Raw genomic sequence first — 17,332 nt, 5'->3', positions numbered from 1 at the left:
TAAGAAAACAAGTTGAACCATCAATTACAAGAGCTACAACCAACATTGCAAAGCTCCCCTCACCAAGGGGACCATCCTGGGGAGAAAAATACTAAAAAATGGGTTTGGGGGAGCTTTGCATTAATATTGTTACTGCAGAGGCCGTGCAAGCAATCAACCTCACTGTCGGAAACGTGCAAAAATGAAGAAGTGATGGAAAAAGCTGCCTTTCAGAGGAAAAATATGCTGTAATAATCACCTGGTTCTGCTACCAGCATATAACACAGAGCGTAATTTATACCGTGATCACGCTCGCCAAGTGACTCTACCTGTTGGAAATAAGGAGTCTGCATAAAAATCCGTGTGTTTTCCATAATAAATTAAAAAGAAAAAACAACAGAAAGTCATCAGCCATTTCATTGTCAAAACTGGACAAATATAGCTAGCAAAAAGAGGTTGTTTTAAAAATACATTCTCATTTTCATCACAGAAAATGATGAAAGAAGGCTTGCCCTGAAAAAGTGTTTTGTGGATGGTGTCTGATATATCACAGACAAAAACAGAAGCTCTACTGTTGTTGCAGCTTAAAAATTGGGTGGAGATGTCAATTTTTCACTAGGATCAGTAACACACACACACGTTGGGTGGAGATGTCGATTTTCCCTAGGATCAGCCTGACACACACACACACGCCGGTGTCCTTGGCACATTTTGGGCTCGGAACCAGCGTTAATGGCATCTGGATTTCACGCAATTACACTGAGAAATTTCACTGTGAAATGCTGATGAATAAGGTAAATAATGCTAATTTAGCAGGTTGCCTTGACCTGAAGACTTTCACCGTGGTTGCTTTCAGGACTTGACATACTATAGGACTACTTTGACCGTAGTTTTCAAAACTGTGAAGCAAAAGGGATTGCTGCAGTTACCTGTGAGACACCCTGGATCACCGACAGGGAGCCAGGCGAGCAGCCACTGGTTCTGGCAAAGCTTTTTCTTCCTAAAGAACCAAAAAAAGAGGAATATAATATAAATACAAATATAACTGGGAGGTGATGCAGCAAGTGATGCTGCAGAAATCCTTGATGCTCCCTCAGCTCAGAATTCACCCCTGGCTTTAACCAGGAGTCTTACGAAAGCACAGGGATATTTTACATTTTTTTTCTCGTGCATATTTTCGGCTGTTTTCTGGAAGGAAAAAAAAAATTGCACTGATGCAGCTTGTGTGGGAAACTTGAGCATTTACTGGGCAGGACATCTCAGAGGCGAGAATGCAGGCACGACATCCCTATCTGCATTTTTTCTGTTTCCTGCACTTCTACCTAAATCCAGACCCTTTTTCCCAGGTTTTCCTGCATTTTCTCCCCATTTTCCCACCATGGAGACGCTCATGCTCCTGGGACGGAAACCGGCTGCATTTTTCTTCCCTTCTTATCCCTGTAAAGCCCCTTTCAGCCGTATTTTTGGCTTCCTCCCTGCCCGGCACCCCCATCCGTCTGCAAACACTTGCATTGGAGCAACCTCTCCTATTTTTTTCCGCCAACTTGGCACGGCCGGGCTGTTCATCAGAGGTTGCATTAGGCGCGGGGATTATTTTCTTTAGTCCAAGGTGAGGTAATGGCTTCGAAACAGCCGCAGAGGAGGCTTTTTTGTGAGTAATAGCCCAATTAGTTGCAGACTCAGCTGCAAACAGCCAACTTGGCAGGATTTTGGGGCTCCGACTGCCGGCGAGGACACGAAATGGGCTTCTACGTCCCAGTAAATGAATGTTAAAGTAAAAAAGGGGAAAAGGAAAAAAAAAAAGCCATTTCCCCCCCAAAAATGTAAAGTAATTCTCAGTGGAGCTAGCAGGGAGGAAAAAAGGGAAAAATGAGAAAAGAGGAAGGGGAGGTATTTCATGGCACAGCCAGAGTGCCGTGCAAATGCAATACTTGCATTTTGGTTTTAGTTAGAAATTGGGAAAAAAAGAAGACAGAAACCCAAACTGATAGGGTGAACCCCACTTTTTTACCCAAAACCATGTATTCTCCCAGGGGAGAGAAGACGGAGGGAAATCAAGGCAGTCCAGCAGCTTACTTCTGTGTTGGGAGCATTCGAAATTAAATGGTGCTAGGCGACTTTACAGGAGCCAAACTTTGGAGTTATGAACAATAACAGTGATTAACAAGAGCCGTAGCAGCAGTGAAAGGTCAGGCAGGAGATATTAAAGTCAAACATTTTAGAACCAATGGGTGCCGCAGGTTGGGCCCAACGTGGGTTTACGCAGCTTTTAATCGAGGTGAGAAATCTGCTTTTCCATGCCAAGACCCTGACTATAAGGGTGAGTTTCGCTGGAGACAACTGTGGGCATCTGCACATATACACACAAGTCTTTATATACATATATAAAATACTTAGCAAGACACAGAGGTTTCTTTTTGCTACCCAGCTTGGTGGAGGATAGAAGATTTATGGAGGAAAACGGGCAAATGCTAATTTTTAGAATTTCAGCATGAGAGCAGGTAAAGCATCCACTTTGTGCATTAATTTTACACTGGGATTTTGAGTTGAGAACTGGACAAGTTTGGAGAGCTGGGGGTGCTGATGCATTTGAACCCAAAGAGATCGAACTTCTCCCCCAGGTTTTTTTTTTGTTTTTTTTAAACTGAATCTTGTAAAGCAACATGTTGCATGGTGTATGTCAGACCCATCTGCAGTCTGGCAGGAACCAATGCAGATTTCTCTAATGCAATGTTAAGCTTAGATGGAAATTACCCTTAAATGTGTGCACAAGCATGTGCAAATAAGGAAACACATCCTGTGCACATGGGCATGGATGTTTTGGATGTGAAGTGATTTGCATGTGTGCTGGTGCAGACTCGTCTCACATATTAAACTCACATTTATTTAACTAAAATAATTGCGCACTTTTTAAAAGCAAGTCATTAGTTAGCAGAGCCATTTATTACATAGCAGACATAATTTTAATGGTAGATTTTCAACCCTGGTGCATTGTGCGTCCCGTCCCAGCAGCCTTCTGGGGCTGCATCGGCAATAAAGGCAGGTGATTTGAACCAAAAAAAAGTTGCTTTTCTGTCTGGCTGCTTGCTTTGCTAAAATGACTCATCCCTGGGCTCAGCACACCAGAGAGTTGGAAGAGGCTCCCATAATTTTTGAAGAAAGCAGACTGCCTGTGTGTCTAGAGACTCACACCTTCTTGCTTTGAGCAGCCTCTGTTCAGTCACGAGACAAATGTTGCAGCCGATTTAATCAGGGACTTCTGAGTGCTTCTGCAGAGAGGAGGTCAGAGCACCTGCATTTCCCCCTAACAAATTACCCCCGTGTCTGCTGTGCTCATGGTGCACTGAGGAAGACATCAAGCTTTCTCCCTTGCAGGTCTGACTGTATCTCCCCCATGAAGTGGAATAAGTGCTAATCCTGCTGCCAAACTCAGTGATGCTCAAGCTGGGCGACGTGAGCAGGAGAAGTGCAATAAACCCCATTTTTGTGTTTCTTTCCTTCTTCCTTTCCTTCCCCCTTCCTTCCTTCCTTCCTTCCTTCCTTCCTTCCTTCCTTCCTTCCTTCCTTCCTTCCTTCCTTCCTTCCTTCCTTCCTTCCTTCCTTCCTTCCTTCCTTCCTTCCTCCCTCCCTCCCTCCTTCCTTCCTTCCTTCCTTCCTTCCTTCCTTCCTTTCCTTCCTTCCCAGATGACGGCCACAGCCCAGCAGCCCACCAAGGCACAGCCAGTGCACCTCACCACCACGCCAGCGGCCGCCAACGCACCCGTGCCCACTGCAGCTGGTGACCCCCAGGCGCAGCTGGAGGCCGACAAGCGAGCCGTCTACAGGTGATGCAAGCCAACATCAGTGTGCATTAATTAATTAGTGCATCACTGAATGCATGATTTCATTAATGCATTCCTTAGTCTCGTGAATGCCTTGAGTCAGTAATGCATTGATTTAACGCATTGGGTAATGCAGCAACTCACTGATGCATTAATTATTATAATGCATTACTAACCTGCTAATATTCAAACACATTAATTAATGCACAGGAATGTGTTCATTAGCAATTAGCTCCTTTTTAGCAATAATAGCTATCAATAATATTGCATAGTGGTGGAGCTTCTTTGTGGAACTAGTTTTGCAGCACCATGGGATCCCCTGTGTTCAGCAGCACCTGTCCCCCCTGAGAAATATTCACCACCAGAATACCCAAATCGGATGTTTTTTTTCAAAACTCTGCGATTTGAGGCAGAAAAAGCACTCAGGAGGAGCAAAGACAGACATTAACCTGAAACATGCAGTTTGTGCATCCATACAGTGCTCGGGCGACTATGCCTTGGCCCCTCCAGTCTGCTTTTTTGTCACTGTGGGTATAATAATATATCATACTATAATGTATACAGCAATGTAGGATAATTGTACTAAGTAATATAATTATGCAAATAATATAATAAGTAATGTAATTATATATGATATGTAATTAATTACAATATTGTAACGTATACAGTACTTATATAACAGTAATGTATAATCTTATAATATAATAAGGCTTATATAAGGCTTAAGGTTAAGAGTAACCCCCAGTTAACCGCCAGGGCTATGGTTCATGGATGCGTGGAGCCACATGGGCCCTGTGGGGGGTTCTGGGGGCACCTGAGCCAAAACCTGCAGATTGGAAGTTAAGAAATTAAAATATTTCACCTCCAAATATTCACATATAGTGAGTCCAAACGGCCCTGAAAGGGAAAGGGATCAGTGAAGAAAAAAACACCTTTTTTCTTTTGCAGCTCTGCAATGACTTTCTGCTGGGTTAAAGGAAGGATTTCCACGGCATTCATGGGTGTGGTTTTATTGCAAAACTGAAAAATATTTTGGAGGTTTAACAGCCTTAATTTGATGGGTCAAAAATGCCATACATGCCATTTTGGGTGTATTTCCTACATGGGAAAGTGGTGACAAAATTGCAGGCGGCATCTTGGCTGGTCCTATGTGTAGACTCAGCCATCCAAACCCAGGTGCTCATTTTTTGGTACCAGCCACAATTAGCCCCAGAAGTATGTTTTTTTGTATAAAAGAACACTGAATGAACCGGTTTTGCTGCATACATGGCCTGTGGGGTTTCAGCCCTGTGCAAAATCTGAATATTAACCTATACAGTTTTCATGTAGAGTATGTATATGTAATTAGATATCAAATAGGTGTTTTAGCAGCTGGCTACATGCCACGTTCCCAGTACTGCATCCTCTACCGTAAGCAATGGATTTTTGTTAATTTTCAGTAATTACACAAAGGCAGAAGGCAACGGCTGTACACATTGGTCAATCAACTTGGAGGGAAATCGCCAGGAAAATGCAACGGGAAATATAAAAGGCGATGGATGAGTGGCCGCTAAGTCACCACCAGGTTTTATGCTCTAGCAGGAGTCTTATCACCCATTAAAAAAAAAAAAAAAAAAGGAAAAAGGAAAACTAATCCACCCCCTCCCTGCTTTGTGTGGTGACAGCCAAGCATCTTTGTGGGGACTGGTCCCCAGCAGCATCACTTCAGGTTTTGGACAAACAAAAGATGATGTCCCAAAGAAACGGGCACTGAAAACTGCCCTCGTGAGCTCTGTGTGCTGGATTTCCAAGCAGGACAAGTCCATGCTTCTTTGCAGCCTGTTTCTTTTTTTTTGGAGAAAAAGAAAATGAATTTTGGCGCTGGGGGAAAGAATACGAGTGCATGTTGTGCTGTGCTGCCCTCCCTGTGCCTGCGTTGCAGCCCCGCTGCCAGCTCGCAGGCAGCACCCTGCTGAATGTGCGAAATTAGGCCATTAGAGGAATTCATTTCTCTTTATTAGCCCGTGTCAAATCCTTTTTATTAGTGGCTGCGAACGACCTCTCTCCTGCAGGAAAATGTCAGGCCAGTTCAGCCCTTTTATTTGCTCGATGCCACTGCGGAACAAGCTCTTCTACTTTTATTCCCTCTTGGCTTGGGGTGGGCACAAATGGGGTGGGAAGGCAGGCAGCTGAGTTGAGTACAGACCTCATTTGGGGCCAGATCCGGAGGATTGCCCCTCAAAAAAACGGATTTTTGCAAAAGCAGATTCTGCCAAAGCAGGTGTTTCTACCCCCAAACTCTTCCCAGTTCCACAGGGCTGAATCTCTGCCTCCATAACATCTGTGGTGTGGAGAATACCCCTGTTTCCCCATACATCCTGGATATCCATCCCATATTTCACAGTGAGGGTGGGATCCAGATGTAAAATGCCAAAGCCTCACGGTGCCCATACCATTCCCCTACATTTGGCAGCCACAGGAAGGCTAGAAATGCAGAAAACTGCATTTTTTTCATGCAAAAGGAAAAAGAATTTGCAACAATTTAGCACCCAGCTCATGGCAGAAATCCAAATTTCACTGCTCCTCAACACTGTTCAAAAAGGGGCCTTCATGCTCTCCCGTAACCTGCCCCTGGGGGGTTTGCAATTCCACCTTTGTTTTATTTTATTTTATTTTATTTTATTTTATTTTATTTTATTTTATTTTATTTTATTTTATTTTATTTTATTTTGTTTTGTTTTGTTTTGTTTTGTTTTGTTTTGTTTTGTTTTTTATTTTATTTTATTTTATTTTATTTTATTTTATTTTATTTTATTTTATTTTATTTTATTTTTTATTATTTTATTTTGTATTTATTTATTTATTTTATTTTCCAGATAAAAATCAAACCATCATACCCTCAGCCACATTGCCTCCCCATCTTGCCAGCACTGCAAGAAATTTGTGAAGGTCAATCATTAATACAGAAGAGTACAGGGATGCTGGTGATGGCTTTAATCCCTCTTGGTACCTGCAGATCCTCAAAGCAAAGGGGCTACAAAATGCAACTCCCCCACCAAAAAAAAAAAAAAAAACACAATAATTTCACTCACTAGCGCAGGGTGGGTTCATGCCTTTGCTTCCTCATTGGTTTTTGAAATGGCATCTGCTGCGAGCCATGGGTTCATAAGGCCAATAATTCATACCACGGCTTGGAATTTGCTGTTCATATCCCTCAGCTAAGCCCCAGCGGGGTGGCTGAAATTATGGAATTATTCCCCCCCCAGACCCTCCCCATCCTCTCCAGCCTTGGCAAATCTTGCATTAAACCGGGATCAGGCCAGATTAGACCATAATATGCTGCAGTATTAGCAGTTGCAAATGAAGACTTAGCCGAGGGGTTTAACCCCTTCGCCTGACTCTGGTTTGGAAGAGACCTGCAGGAAGCCTGGAATTGAGCGGTAATCATCTCTCCTTTGGGCCAAAATTGCTTTTTTCCCCAGCACTTTGTAGAGCTGTATGTATTAGAGGCACCCCCAGAGTACTTTTCTGTAGGAGGTGAGACCAGGAGGCAAACCCTGCTGCACTGGGATAACTGGCGTGCCCTTGCTGCGCACAGGAGGAACAATCCCTGCAGCAGCCTTTTGCCTTCCTCTCCTGAAAGTTGCCTCCAATACTTCCATATTTTTAAAATTGCACCACTGGAGGGGCTCCCTGAGAGCGGCACTAACTCCTGGTCTTCATCACCTGCTTTGCCACGTGTTTTGGTGCAGCACGTATATTTGCATTTTATATTGCGTCGATTTAGTGTCACTGTTAGAGCTAATTGTGGATTCACAAACTGGAAGGCAAGCCTGTTTTTGAAGGGGGTCTTGTGTTGAGAAAGAAGAGGGACTTGGCCCAACTCCTCCTTTGTGTGCGGACACGAATGTGCTCGAAGAAGGAGAAAAGAGCCCTCTCAATGGGGTAGCAACCCATGCAGCAGAAGCGAGTGGTATCTGTGGCATAAACGGACGTCATGGGTGTGTAGAAATGCCAGCCCTTCCCTGCCCATCATCTCCAAATGACCCATATTTTTGGGTGCCTTTTGGCCTGGATCCCAGTGCAGATGTCAATTCCTGAAGCACGAAGACATCGGGATGGCAGCCAGTGCCAAGGCAACTGCCCCAAAGCCAAAGCTTTTTGCCCATTGCAAAACAATTCTGAAACAGACGACTCTGGTGCAATGCTGTGAAGCACCAAGATGTCAGGAGAAGCCATGCCTAGAGGAGAAGATGGTGCATTTCGCAATTTTTAATTTTTATTTTTTTATTTTTATTTTTGTAAAAGGTCTAGAGGGACCACAGTCAGTGTTGGCTTGGGAGTGAGGTTTGCAGTACCAGGCTCTTACAGGCTGGGAGGGAACAGATAGGTGGTGTGGGGTAAAAGCAGATGGGGGATCTAAAAGAAGTTGACATTATGGGGGGATCTTCTCTGTCCTTCACAGGCACCCGTTGTTCCCGCTGCTAACGCTGCTCTTTGAGAAGTGTGAGCAGGCGACACAGGGCTCTGAGTGCATCACCTCGGCCAGCTTTGACGTTGACATCGAGAACTTTGTCCACCAGCAGGAGCAGGAGCACAAGCCCTTCTTCAGTGATGACCCCGAGCTGGACAACTTGGTAGAGGGGGCTGAGGCTTGGTGTATGGCCTGGGGGGCTGAGGAGGGGGTAGGGGTGAGGAACGTGTCACTGGGGCCTAACAACTTGGGGATCCGATTGTAGCAGTGGCCACCTTGGCAATGTTCTCCATAGGCCCTGAGAGATTTTTCTCCAAGACCTTCTCTGAGACTTTTTCTATAAAATCCTCTGCAAGAACAAACTCCAGCCCAATTTTTGACTAGTTTTCTTGCACAGATACCACAGAATCAACGCATCTGGAAACAGCCAAGCTTAATGGCTGGTTTGTGCCCCTAAACCAGCAGTCTTTGCAGGAATCGCTCTTTTTGGTGTAGCGTGTGATACCATCTACCTTCTTGTCTGTCACCACCTCAGCTCACTCATGAGCAGCTCTTGTTCAACAAGCAGGGCAAAGTAAGAGTTTTTTTCCAGAAAAGGAGATGCATATCAAAGGTTTGGGCCACTTTGGGCTGTTTTTGGTACTTTCCCCACAGTAGCAATCTACATTTCCTACCAGAAACATTTCCTGAGAAGACTGTGCTTGGAATGGAGCTTTTCTCTTGCAGGGACTTAGGGTACATCCCCAAATCCTATTACTTTCTCCGGGAAGCCTCCATACGTGGTCTCCATGGCAGGCGTGTGGGTTGGCATGACCACAGCACTGTCCTATCACTCTCACCCAGTGCTCCGCAAACAGGTTTTATGGTCAAAAAGAAATTTCACCCGCCTGAGATGATGCAAAGAGCAAAACTCCTTCTCTGGGGGATGGCATGGCCCCTGGGACCCATTGCAGAGGGATTTCCACCAGAAAAGAAGCAAAATCATGCAATTCACAAGCAGTTTGTCTGATGACCTGGCACAACGGAAAGAAGAACAAGCAATGCACATCCAAAACAAGTGCTTTCCTAAAATAAAGTATTTTCAAAATGGATTAAAATACTGCATCTTTTGGGCCAAATTTCAGCTCATGGAGGAGAGCTTTGTGAGATCCCTAACTCCAGACTGGCTTAGCCCCTCCAAAAATTATGGGATGTGCAAAGTTCTGTTTGCAGATTACTGAGCTCATTTTGTCATGTCTTACAGACAAGAAAAGAAACTGCTCTGGGACAAGTGACAAAAAAAGCAACATTTTGGATTGTTCCGATGTAGATCCTTCTTTTAATGTAGATGGCTTCTTTTAATAAAAAAAAAAACAACACACAAGTGATGGGTTTGGGGTCATAAATGTTTCATTTGGGAGCAGCTCTTGCTGCTGTGGTGCAATTTGCCTGTGGCAATTTTGCACCAATCCCATGTATGTCTTGCAGCACTAGATATGTCTATATTCATGTGCACATATATGTGCATATATGTACATGTGCATATATGTACATTTGCCTTGTTTCTAGGACATGTATATAAATTATATATATATATTCTGACCCAGTCCCCCAAACTTCTCCAAAGCCATCCAAATCCCTAAGTGCACATGGCCTCCAGCAAGGCAGAGATGGATGGGGATGCTGAGGAAGGACCACTTCTGTTGGTGGGAAGCACCGATTGGAGGGGATTTCAGATGAAAACGTCTTGCAGTGCTCAAAACTCAACATTTCCACCTGTTCCTGAGGCAACACTCTTGCCGGGCTTTTTCCCATCCAAAATCTGTTTGCATTGTCATTTTTTTTTTTGTATTTTTTTAACGCCACTGATTCCCTGGAAATCAGTGGTGGCAAAGTGGGGATGAAAAGGCCAGCGGCATTAGCTATCATTAGAATAAGAGTCATGTATTCCTCGCTGCCGAGATGCACATAATTAGAAATTAGAAAAAGGTCAGATCTCACCATTATCAACTCAATCAGCTGCCGAGTGCCACACAGTCAATTAATTCAGCATCTGTATTTTTTACAACCCCGCGCACGTACGCCGTCGGACTGTAACTCTTTATCCGGACAGATATACGGCGCAGCGGAGCAGGGACATAAAATGAGACCCTAAGCAAATGAGCTGAGATAATTGAGAGATTTATTTTTTATACATATATGTGTCAGGTCTTCTTGCCTGTGCCCTTGAATATTGACTTTCATGGCCATGAGCCCCGGGAGGTTGCGGAGAGCTGGGGCGCGACGCCTCCACCTTGCACTTAACCTGTGCCAAGTACAGAGGAGGGCAAAAACACAGAAAAAGCATAAAAAAGGGAAAATTTCTGGCCACACCAGAAATTTGTTTGCAAACCAAAAATTGGCTTTCTCCATCATGGAGCTGCTACCTGAGTTTGGCCCTGGATTTTTCGGGATGTTTCCCAACCTCGGCGACTCACAGTTTGTAAAGATGACCACTAAAATTTGCAAGTTAAAAACACCCTTTGAAATGCAAAGACTCTTTGTTACATAAAACTGGATTTATTGCCCCGGAGTGAATAGCTGAAATTTTATATATTATGCAAGATTTCAAACAGCGGCTGTAAAACTTAAGGTTTCAGCTTGGCAAGAGGAATGTTTCATGTGTAAATTTTTTAACGTTTATGGGGTACGTTTTAATGAGGCCCAGGCTTTGCACCAGCAACAGCTTACGGCAGTGCTGCAGCCCCATAATCTTGTTAGAAAAAGTGGCCTCTGGAGAATAACCAAACATGTTCCTACATCCAGGGCTTTGCATCAGACTTTTTTTGGGCATCGGGAGAAATTCTCTTGAAGGCAATGGTAATTTTTGTGAATTTTCACCTCTTGGGATTGCAGAGATAGCAGGGGTGTGGAGGGAAAAGAAATGCAGCAGTGAAGAGGGATGGGCTCTGGGATGGACTTCGGGTGAGAATATTGATCTTTTTGGCTTTTTTTGGTTTGTTGAGAAAGGAGATGCTTTAAACTCTGCCATTGTGCCCGTGCGCAGATGGTGAAGGCAATCCAGGTGCTGCGCATCCACCTCCTGGAGCTGGAGAAGGTCAACGAGTTGTGCAAGGACTTTTGCAACCGCTACATCACCTGCCTCAAAACCAAGATGCACAGTGACAACCTACTCAGGAACGACCTGGGGGGGCCCTACTCCCCCAACCCCTCCTCCATCAGCCTCCACCCTCAGGTAACACCTTAAAATCGCCTGCAATTGCCATCGTTGCACGTTGGCCAACATGCGAGTCACATGAGGTTTGGGGATTGCTCTGCAGCTCCCGTGGGCTCCAGGAAGTTTGTTAAAATCCATCCCAACCTGAGGAAAATCATTTTTAAAAAAGGTATCTTGCTCATATCATGCAAAAATTGTGACGATTTTCTTTTACTTTTTTTTTATTATATAGTTTTGTGGTGGATTTTTCTCATGGCCTTTTTGTGTGCATGTATGTGTGTGTGTGTTTGGATTTGGCTGCAGCCCCAATGCTTGCAGCTCCTGTTGCAATGCGAGGACTTCTGCTTAAACTCCTATTGCCGCAGCAACAACATGCACAGGGAGGGAAATGCAGAAGCCGTGCAAACGCATGGGCAAATGGACAAGAAATTTGCATTTGTGCTTTGCAAGTGTTTCATGAAAAATACAATTGTTGGTGGGAGGGACAGAAACACCTCAGTTTTCTCTGCCACTTCCTCACTCCGCATCGTCATCTTCATTTCAAGGTAGCTCAGCAGATTTTGGGTCTCAAGTGACCCTTTTTTGCTTTGCTGCTCCAGCACTCCCTGCAGTCCATGCTCAGCATGATCAAGGTCCATACCTTGGTATTTTTTTGTATAATCTGAGTTTTAGCCTGGAGGAGAAAACAGCTGGTGCCTCAAGCACAGTGGGAAAGTACAAGGAGATGCACAAGAACTGCAGAAATATCAACTGAAATAACCAAACTGAAAAAAGCCACCACCTTGGTGGCTTTAGGGACAACACAGGGGATTTTACCTTAATATTTGGAAGAAAAATTGGGCATTGCTTGGGTATTATCTCTTTCCAATACTGATTTTTTTTTGTGGGAAAATGACACTTGGGGTTGCACAATCCCCCCAGAAATAACGGTAGCCAACTCAAAATTAGCCAGAAGGTTGCCAGGCACCTCTTGGCACTATTCCCCCAAGGGAGGCAGATGCCAGGGGCTTTTTATGGATTTTCAAGGCACTTTGAAGGTGGTGGAAAGGAAAAAAAAAATAGTCATTTTTAGCTGCTTAGCTCCAAGTACTGCACAGATCAAAACTCCTGGTGTGACACTCGGGGCCACTTTGTTTCCCCAGCACAGGGAAGGAAAACATGGAAAAGTTTTATTTCTTATTTGGGTTTCCTGAGAGCACCAAACCACTTAATCATTGATCTAAAAAACCAGCTTCTCTCTATTTTCTAATAATCTCTAGAAATGGACTTATTATCCCTTCACTGCTTTATGGTAGCATTCCTTATGATCAAAATTAGCAAGACACTTGCATAAAAGAGAACAATAATTGCTCAACGAGCATCTCGTTTGTAATTTATTAGTTTCTATTATTGTGCATTGCCATGGCAACAGCTCGCATCCCGGGTGATGAGAGAGATGTTAGATATGAGCCGACGAAGCTCCCGGTCCCAGCAAATGGAGATGCACGTTTTTTATCAGTAATTTTCATGAAAATAATAAGTGAGGGAGTTAATGAGATGGAAAGCCGTCCTGTGGCTATTGTGAATTTTTTTTCCTCTCTTCCTTTTTTTTTTTTTTTTTAAGTGTTGATCTAATTAGAATGCATCGGTCAGGAAAAGTAATGAGGATTTAGTGCCTCACAAAGAGGTGGGGATCATATCAGAAAATTAGCACAAGTCTTTGGAAAATAATCAGGCCCATGTAGAGGTGCTGCGCACCTCGGATTTCTGCAGTGCTGGAGCTGCCCCCATTTCCCTTCCAGGCAGGACAGGAAAGTTGAGAAACTCAAGTGAGGCTTTGGAGGCAGTTGCTAAATAAATGGGAACGCACCCAGGAAAAAAAACAATTGGAGGGAAAACGCTACAGGATTGTCACACTGGCTCAAGGACAAAAGGATTTTCAGTGGGCAACAGCAGCTGACATATCCACGGTGACAGCCCAGAAGGAGCCACCATCTCATCTGGTCACTGAATGAGGATGACATTCCAGTGTCGACATAAAGACAATTTTTTTCCAATTACCCAACTCAGCAACGTCAAGTGCCTGAGTGCTTCAGCTCATTGAGTGTACTTGAATTGAGCATGGATAAAGCTTAGAAAAACAACAGTGGACACACTTTGACTTGTTAGTATTAGGTCAGAGGTTGGACTAGGTGATCTTGGAGATCTCTTCCAACCTGGATGATTCTGTGATTCTGTGACTTTTTGTCCATCAGCTAGGTCTTAAGAGCTGGGGATGCTCCTGAGAACTGAAGAACTGTGGGATCTGTTTAAAAGATGGCAAGTGGGATAATTTTGCTAATTATTGTTCTATTAATCTCACACCAAAGGTAGGTAAAACACCTAAGCAGCTACTAATTTAGGATTTTTTTTTAATCCAAATAATGGAAATTTGATTAATTGATGAGGTTTCTCAGGAAATAGGTTTTCTCAGAGCATGGGAGGGACATCAGTCATTTTGTGAGGAGATACACCAGGTGAGTTGTGAAAGCTTGTGCAAAGTTTTTGACCACATGACAGCCTGCTTAAAAAATGATGCATATGCCATAACAAGGATGTCAACTGAAACTGAGAAAACAGCAGACGGAACCGTCAAAATGCCACTGTGGAAAACTCGCCGTTGGATTTTCCTGTTGTCTCTGAAAAAGAGAGCTCATGGCTTGGCTTTATGTGGGCTTTCTAATATGAAAAATTCAAGAATTGCTGGAAATGCAAAAATGCCAGAAGATGATGAGAAGATGAGAGAGAACCTGGACAGGTGTGTGATTTGTAAATTGTGCAAACAGAGGTGTTTCCTCTGTTGCTGAAATCTTCTCATGTCCCTAAGTTTGTAGGTGACTCCTGGCATTGACCAACTTCAGGTGAAAAGTTTTTTCCTGTGCAGTGAGCCTTCCCCAAACCTTTGGTAACTTAATGATATGTTTTACCCCATTTACTCCATTGCTTTCTCATTTGCTTGCAAGAAAAAATACACTGCAAAACCAATCACATTGGGAACCAAAGCACCACCAAGGAGGTTTAATTTCGATTACATCTTCTGGTTTTCAGTCCCTGTTTTAAGTGAGAATTGCAGCAGATTAGCAGCATTTGTATGGGCATTGCCAGGGTGGCATTTCTTCTTGTCTTCCTCCTCAACTTTGCTGATGATTGGAGACTGGTGGTTGGATTGCCCTGACTCAGTGAAGTTTTTTCTGTATAGGCCTTATTTTATCCAAGTTTTGCCAGGTGGACATGCCTTGATTTCACAGTTATTTAAAACCAACATATTTTTATCCCCATCCATCCACCCATTCATCCTTGATAAAGCCCTACATTTCCTGTGTTTGAGTTTGGCCAACTCTCCCTTGGCAGACTCGTAGTTGTCTTTTTTCTCCAACTAATCCAGATTTTCCCCAGTTCAACTCAAGAACAAATAAATTTCACAAATTTAGGAGGGGAAAAAAACTTTTATGCATGTGTGCCACCCAAAAATAAATTGCCATATCATGAAGCACAAGCAGTAGGACAGCTTTGCAAGTGCACTTACTCTTGGGCACTTGGCCTTTGACACTTGCCTTGTTGTGAGAAAGAGGTTTTTTTTGTTGTTCAATGCAATATGTACCAGGTCTGTTTCCTCATTAAAGTACTTTTAATTTGGAGAAGGCATGTTTTGCTGTAGAGTTATAGAAGGTTGGTGCCAAGAGGTATCTGCAGAGACACCTAGTGATGCATTTTTTTACACTCAAGTGTGAAAATTGCCAGAAACATTCCAACTTCTCTAAGTCCTGAAATATAAAACATTTTCCAGTACAACAAAATAATGAGCATAATGTAATTTGGCTGAATAATTGCAATCCAATGCAATTAGTGTGTGAAATAGATATTTAAAATTTTCTTGGAGATATCTATATTTATTTTAAGGCAGAGCCTCCACTTCCATTGGGTACTCTTGGTTTTACAGTGCTGATGTAGAAACACCATGAAATTCTCTCATTCTTTTTCTAATAATTCCTAGTATTCATTTCTGGACACAACTGAGCTAGTATTTTGGGACAACTCTCCTTTACACCACCAAAATATCTTTCCAGGGAGGGAAAAATGCAATTTTTGTCATCATAAAATGCTGCTGAAAATGGCTATGAGCATTATGTCTGGAGTTGGTAGTTTCTCGTTCCCACTTTCAGCTATCCTGAATTATTTCTTCCCAATGCAATTCCAGGAGAGGAGCTCTGGATGTCCCCAGGCCGATCCAAGTCTCCAGTCACCCCTTGCTGTATCTGACTGCTTCTCAAGGCGCTGCAAGGAGCCCATTTTGTTTTATATGACTACTTCTATCATGTTCGTTAGGTGGCCACTTACCAAAAACCTCATCACAGTGCATCAAAACTGACTGGTTTTCACTTTCTGTATGTTAGGCAGCCCTTCTTTTTCCAAATTCCTCTGGAACTGGGGAAAGGATATAAAAAAATCACAAGTATTTTATGGTCCTATTTGCAGTCTTTTTATTAGTTTAACTACTAGTTACAAGGAATGTCTGGGATTCAAAGCAAAAATTCATTGTCCCGCAGCTGTTGCAGCACAGTTTCCAGGTAAATAATGTTCAAATTGTCAATGCAGAGGATAAAAACAACAAACTATGGAGACAGTGGTTATATTGTTTTGGGCTTGCAGAGGACAGTAAGTTTGATGGCAAAATTGGAGGGAAAAGTGGAGCAGGGGATTTTAACAGCAAAAGTATGCAGGAGAATCAGAGCTTATTCAGAAAATTTTCATGGGGAAAAAAAAGCAAAACAAGATGAAATGTGCCTCGTGCTGATGAAAAGCACTATCTCTGTACTGGCAGAGAGGGTGACTTTGTGGGATTATTCAGCATAAATAAATATTTAAGCAGGGAAAACCTTTTTAATTGCATGATGACCTGTCATGCCAAAAAGTGGTCTCCTTTGCAACAATTATTTTGGGGCACTGCAGTAGCATGACAGCTGAAACAGGAAAAGAAGGAAGAAAAACACCGTGTTGGTGATGTCATCATGATGTCATCAGTGATAACTTGGGGAAAAAGTGAAAAAGGACCGTGGAAAAAAATTAATTGATCTGTGTGTTCAAATTATCTCCATCATTTTATTGCTAGAAAGAGAGGATCTATGGCTTTTTCTGATCCAACCATGTTTGCGTTGCCAGTGTTCTTGCACATCGATAGTCCGGAGAAATCCTCTTTTCTTAGACCAAGAAATAGGTTTCTTGAAGAAAAGCATCAAAATGAGGGGAAGTTTAAATAAGAAGATAGAAAATCCCTTCCGTTGGTATTTTGTTCAACAGTTGAGAAACAGTAGGACAACAGAGAAGTGAGACAGAATGGGAAAATGGGTCAAAAAGGGGGAGAAAAGATCCTGCTTTTCTGAAAAAAAAAATGAATGCAGTTTTATCTCAACTACAGCTGGGCAAATTATAGATATATAGCTGTCTCAGGCTTATTTTGAAAGGATGATTTTATCAATATTAATGGCATAACAAACGAAAATCTTGCACTTCCAGGAGGCTGTGGTACTTCGCCTTGTATTCCCTCATATCCTCCCATTGTGGCACCCTTTCCTCCCCAAAGTGTTTCATTAAATACTCAAATAACCAATTTGTGCTCATTCCAATTGCAGCTCACAGGTGAAAGCCATGCTGGAGCTGGGGTTCATACTGACATTACAGTACTGGGGAAGAAATGCCCATTTTTGCAGAAAGTTAGCTTAAGGCTACAAAGAATTACGTCAAATGAGTCATATTATTATTATTTTCACTTTATTATTATTATTCTGGCAAGGGGAAACTGCTGATTGTTATTTTCTGGTGCTCTTATTGGAGACCTATGCTGTTTACATGCTTTTTTTGAAAGTT

The 17,332-nt window shown here is 42.9% G+C and overlaps 1 protein-coding gene across 10 annotated transcripts in view; it reads left to right on the top strand.

The window, feature by feature from the left end:
- Positions 1–17,332, top strand: part of PKNOX2 (PBX/knotted 1 homeobox 2) — an 88,230-nt gene that overhangs the window by 62,132 nt on the left and 8,766 nt on the right. For all 10 annotated transcript variants that reach the window (XM_080567888.1, XM_080567889.1, XM_080567887.1 and 7 more), the window contains 3 exons: positions 3,664–3,803; positions 8,245–8,416; positions 11,279–11,467. In XM_080567888.1, the coding sequence (XP_080424014.1) occupies positions 3,664–3,803; positions 8,245–8,416; positions 11,279–11,467 (501 nt within the window). The remainder of the gene's footprint in view (positions 1–3,663; positions 3,804–8,244; positions 8,417–11,278; positions 11,468–17,332) is intronic.

Source organism: Anser brachyrhynchus (assembly GCF_964034855.1).
Source record: "Anser brachyrhynchus genome assembly, chromosome: 25".
NCBI classification, from domain to species: Eukaryota; Metazoa; Chordata; class Aves; order Anseriformes; family Anatidae; genus Anser; species Anser brachyrhynchus.
This window is presented reverse-complemented; position numbering and strand designations above follow the sequence as displayed.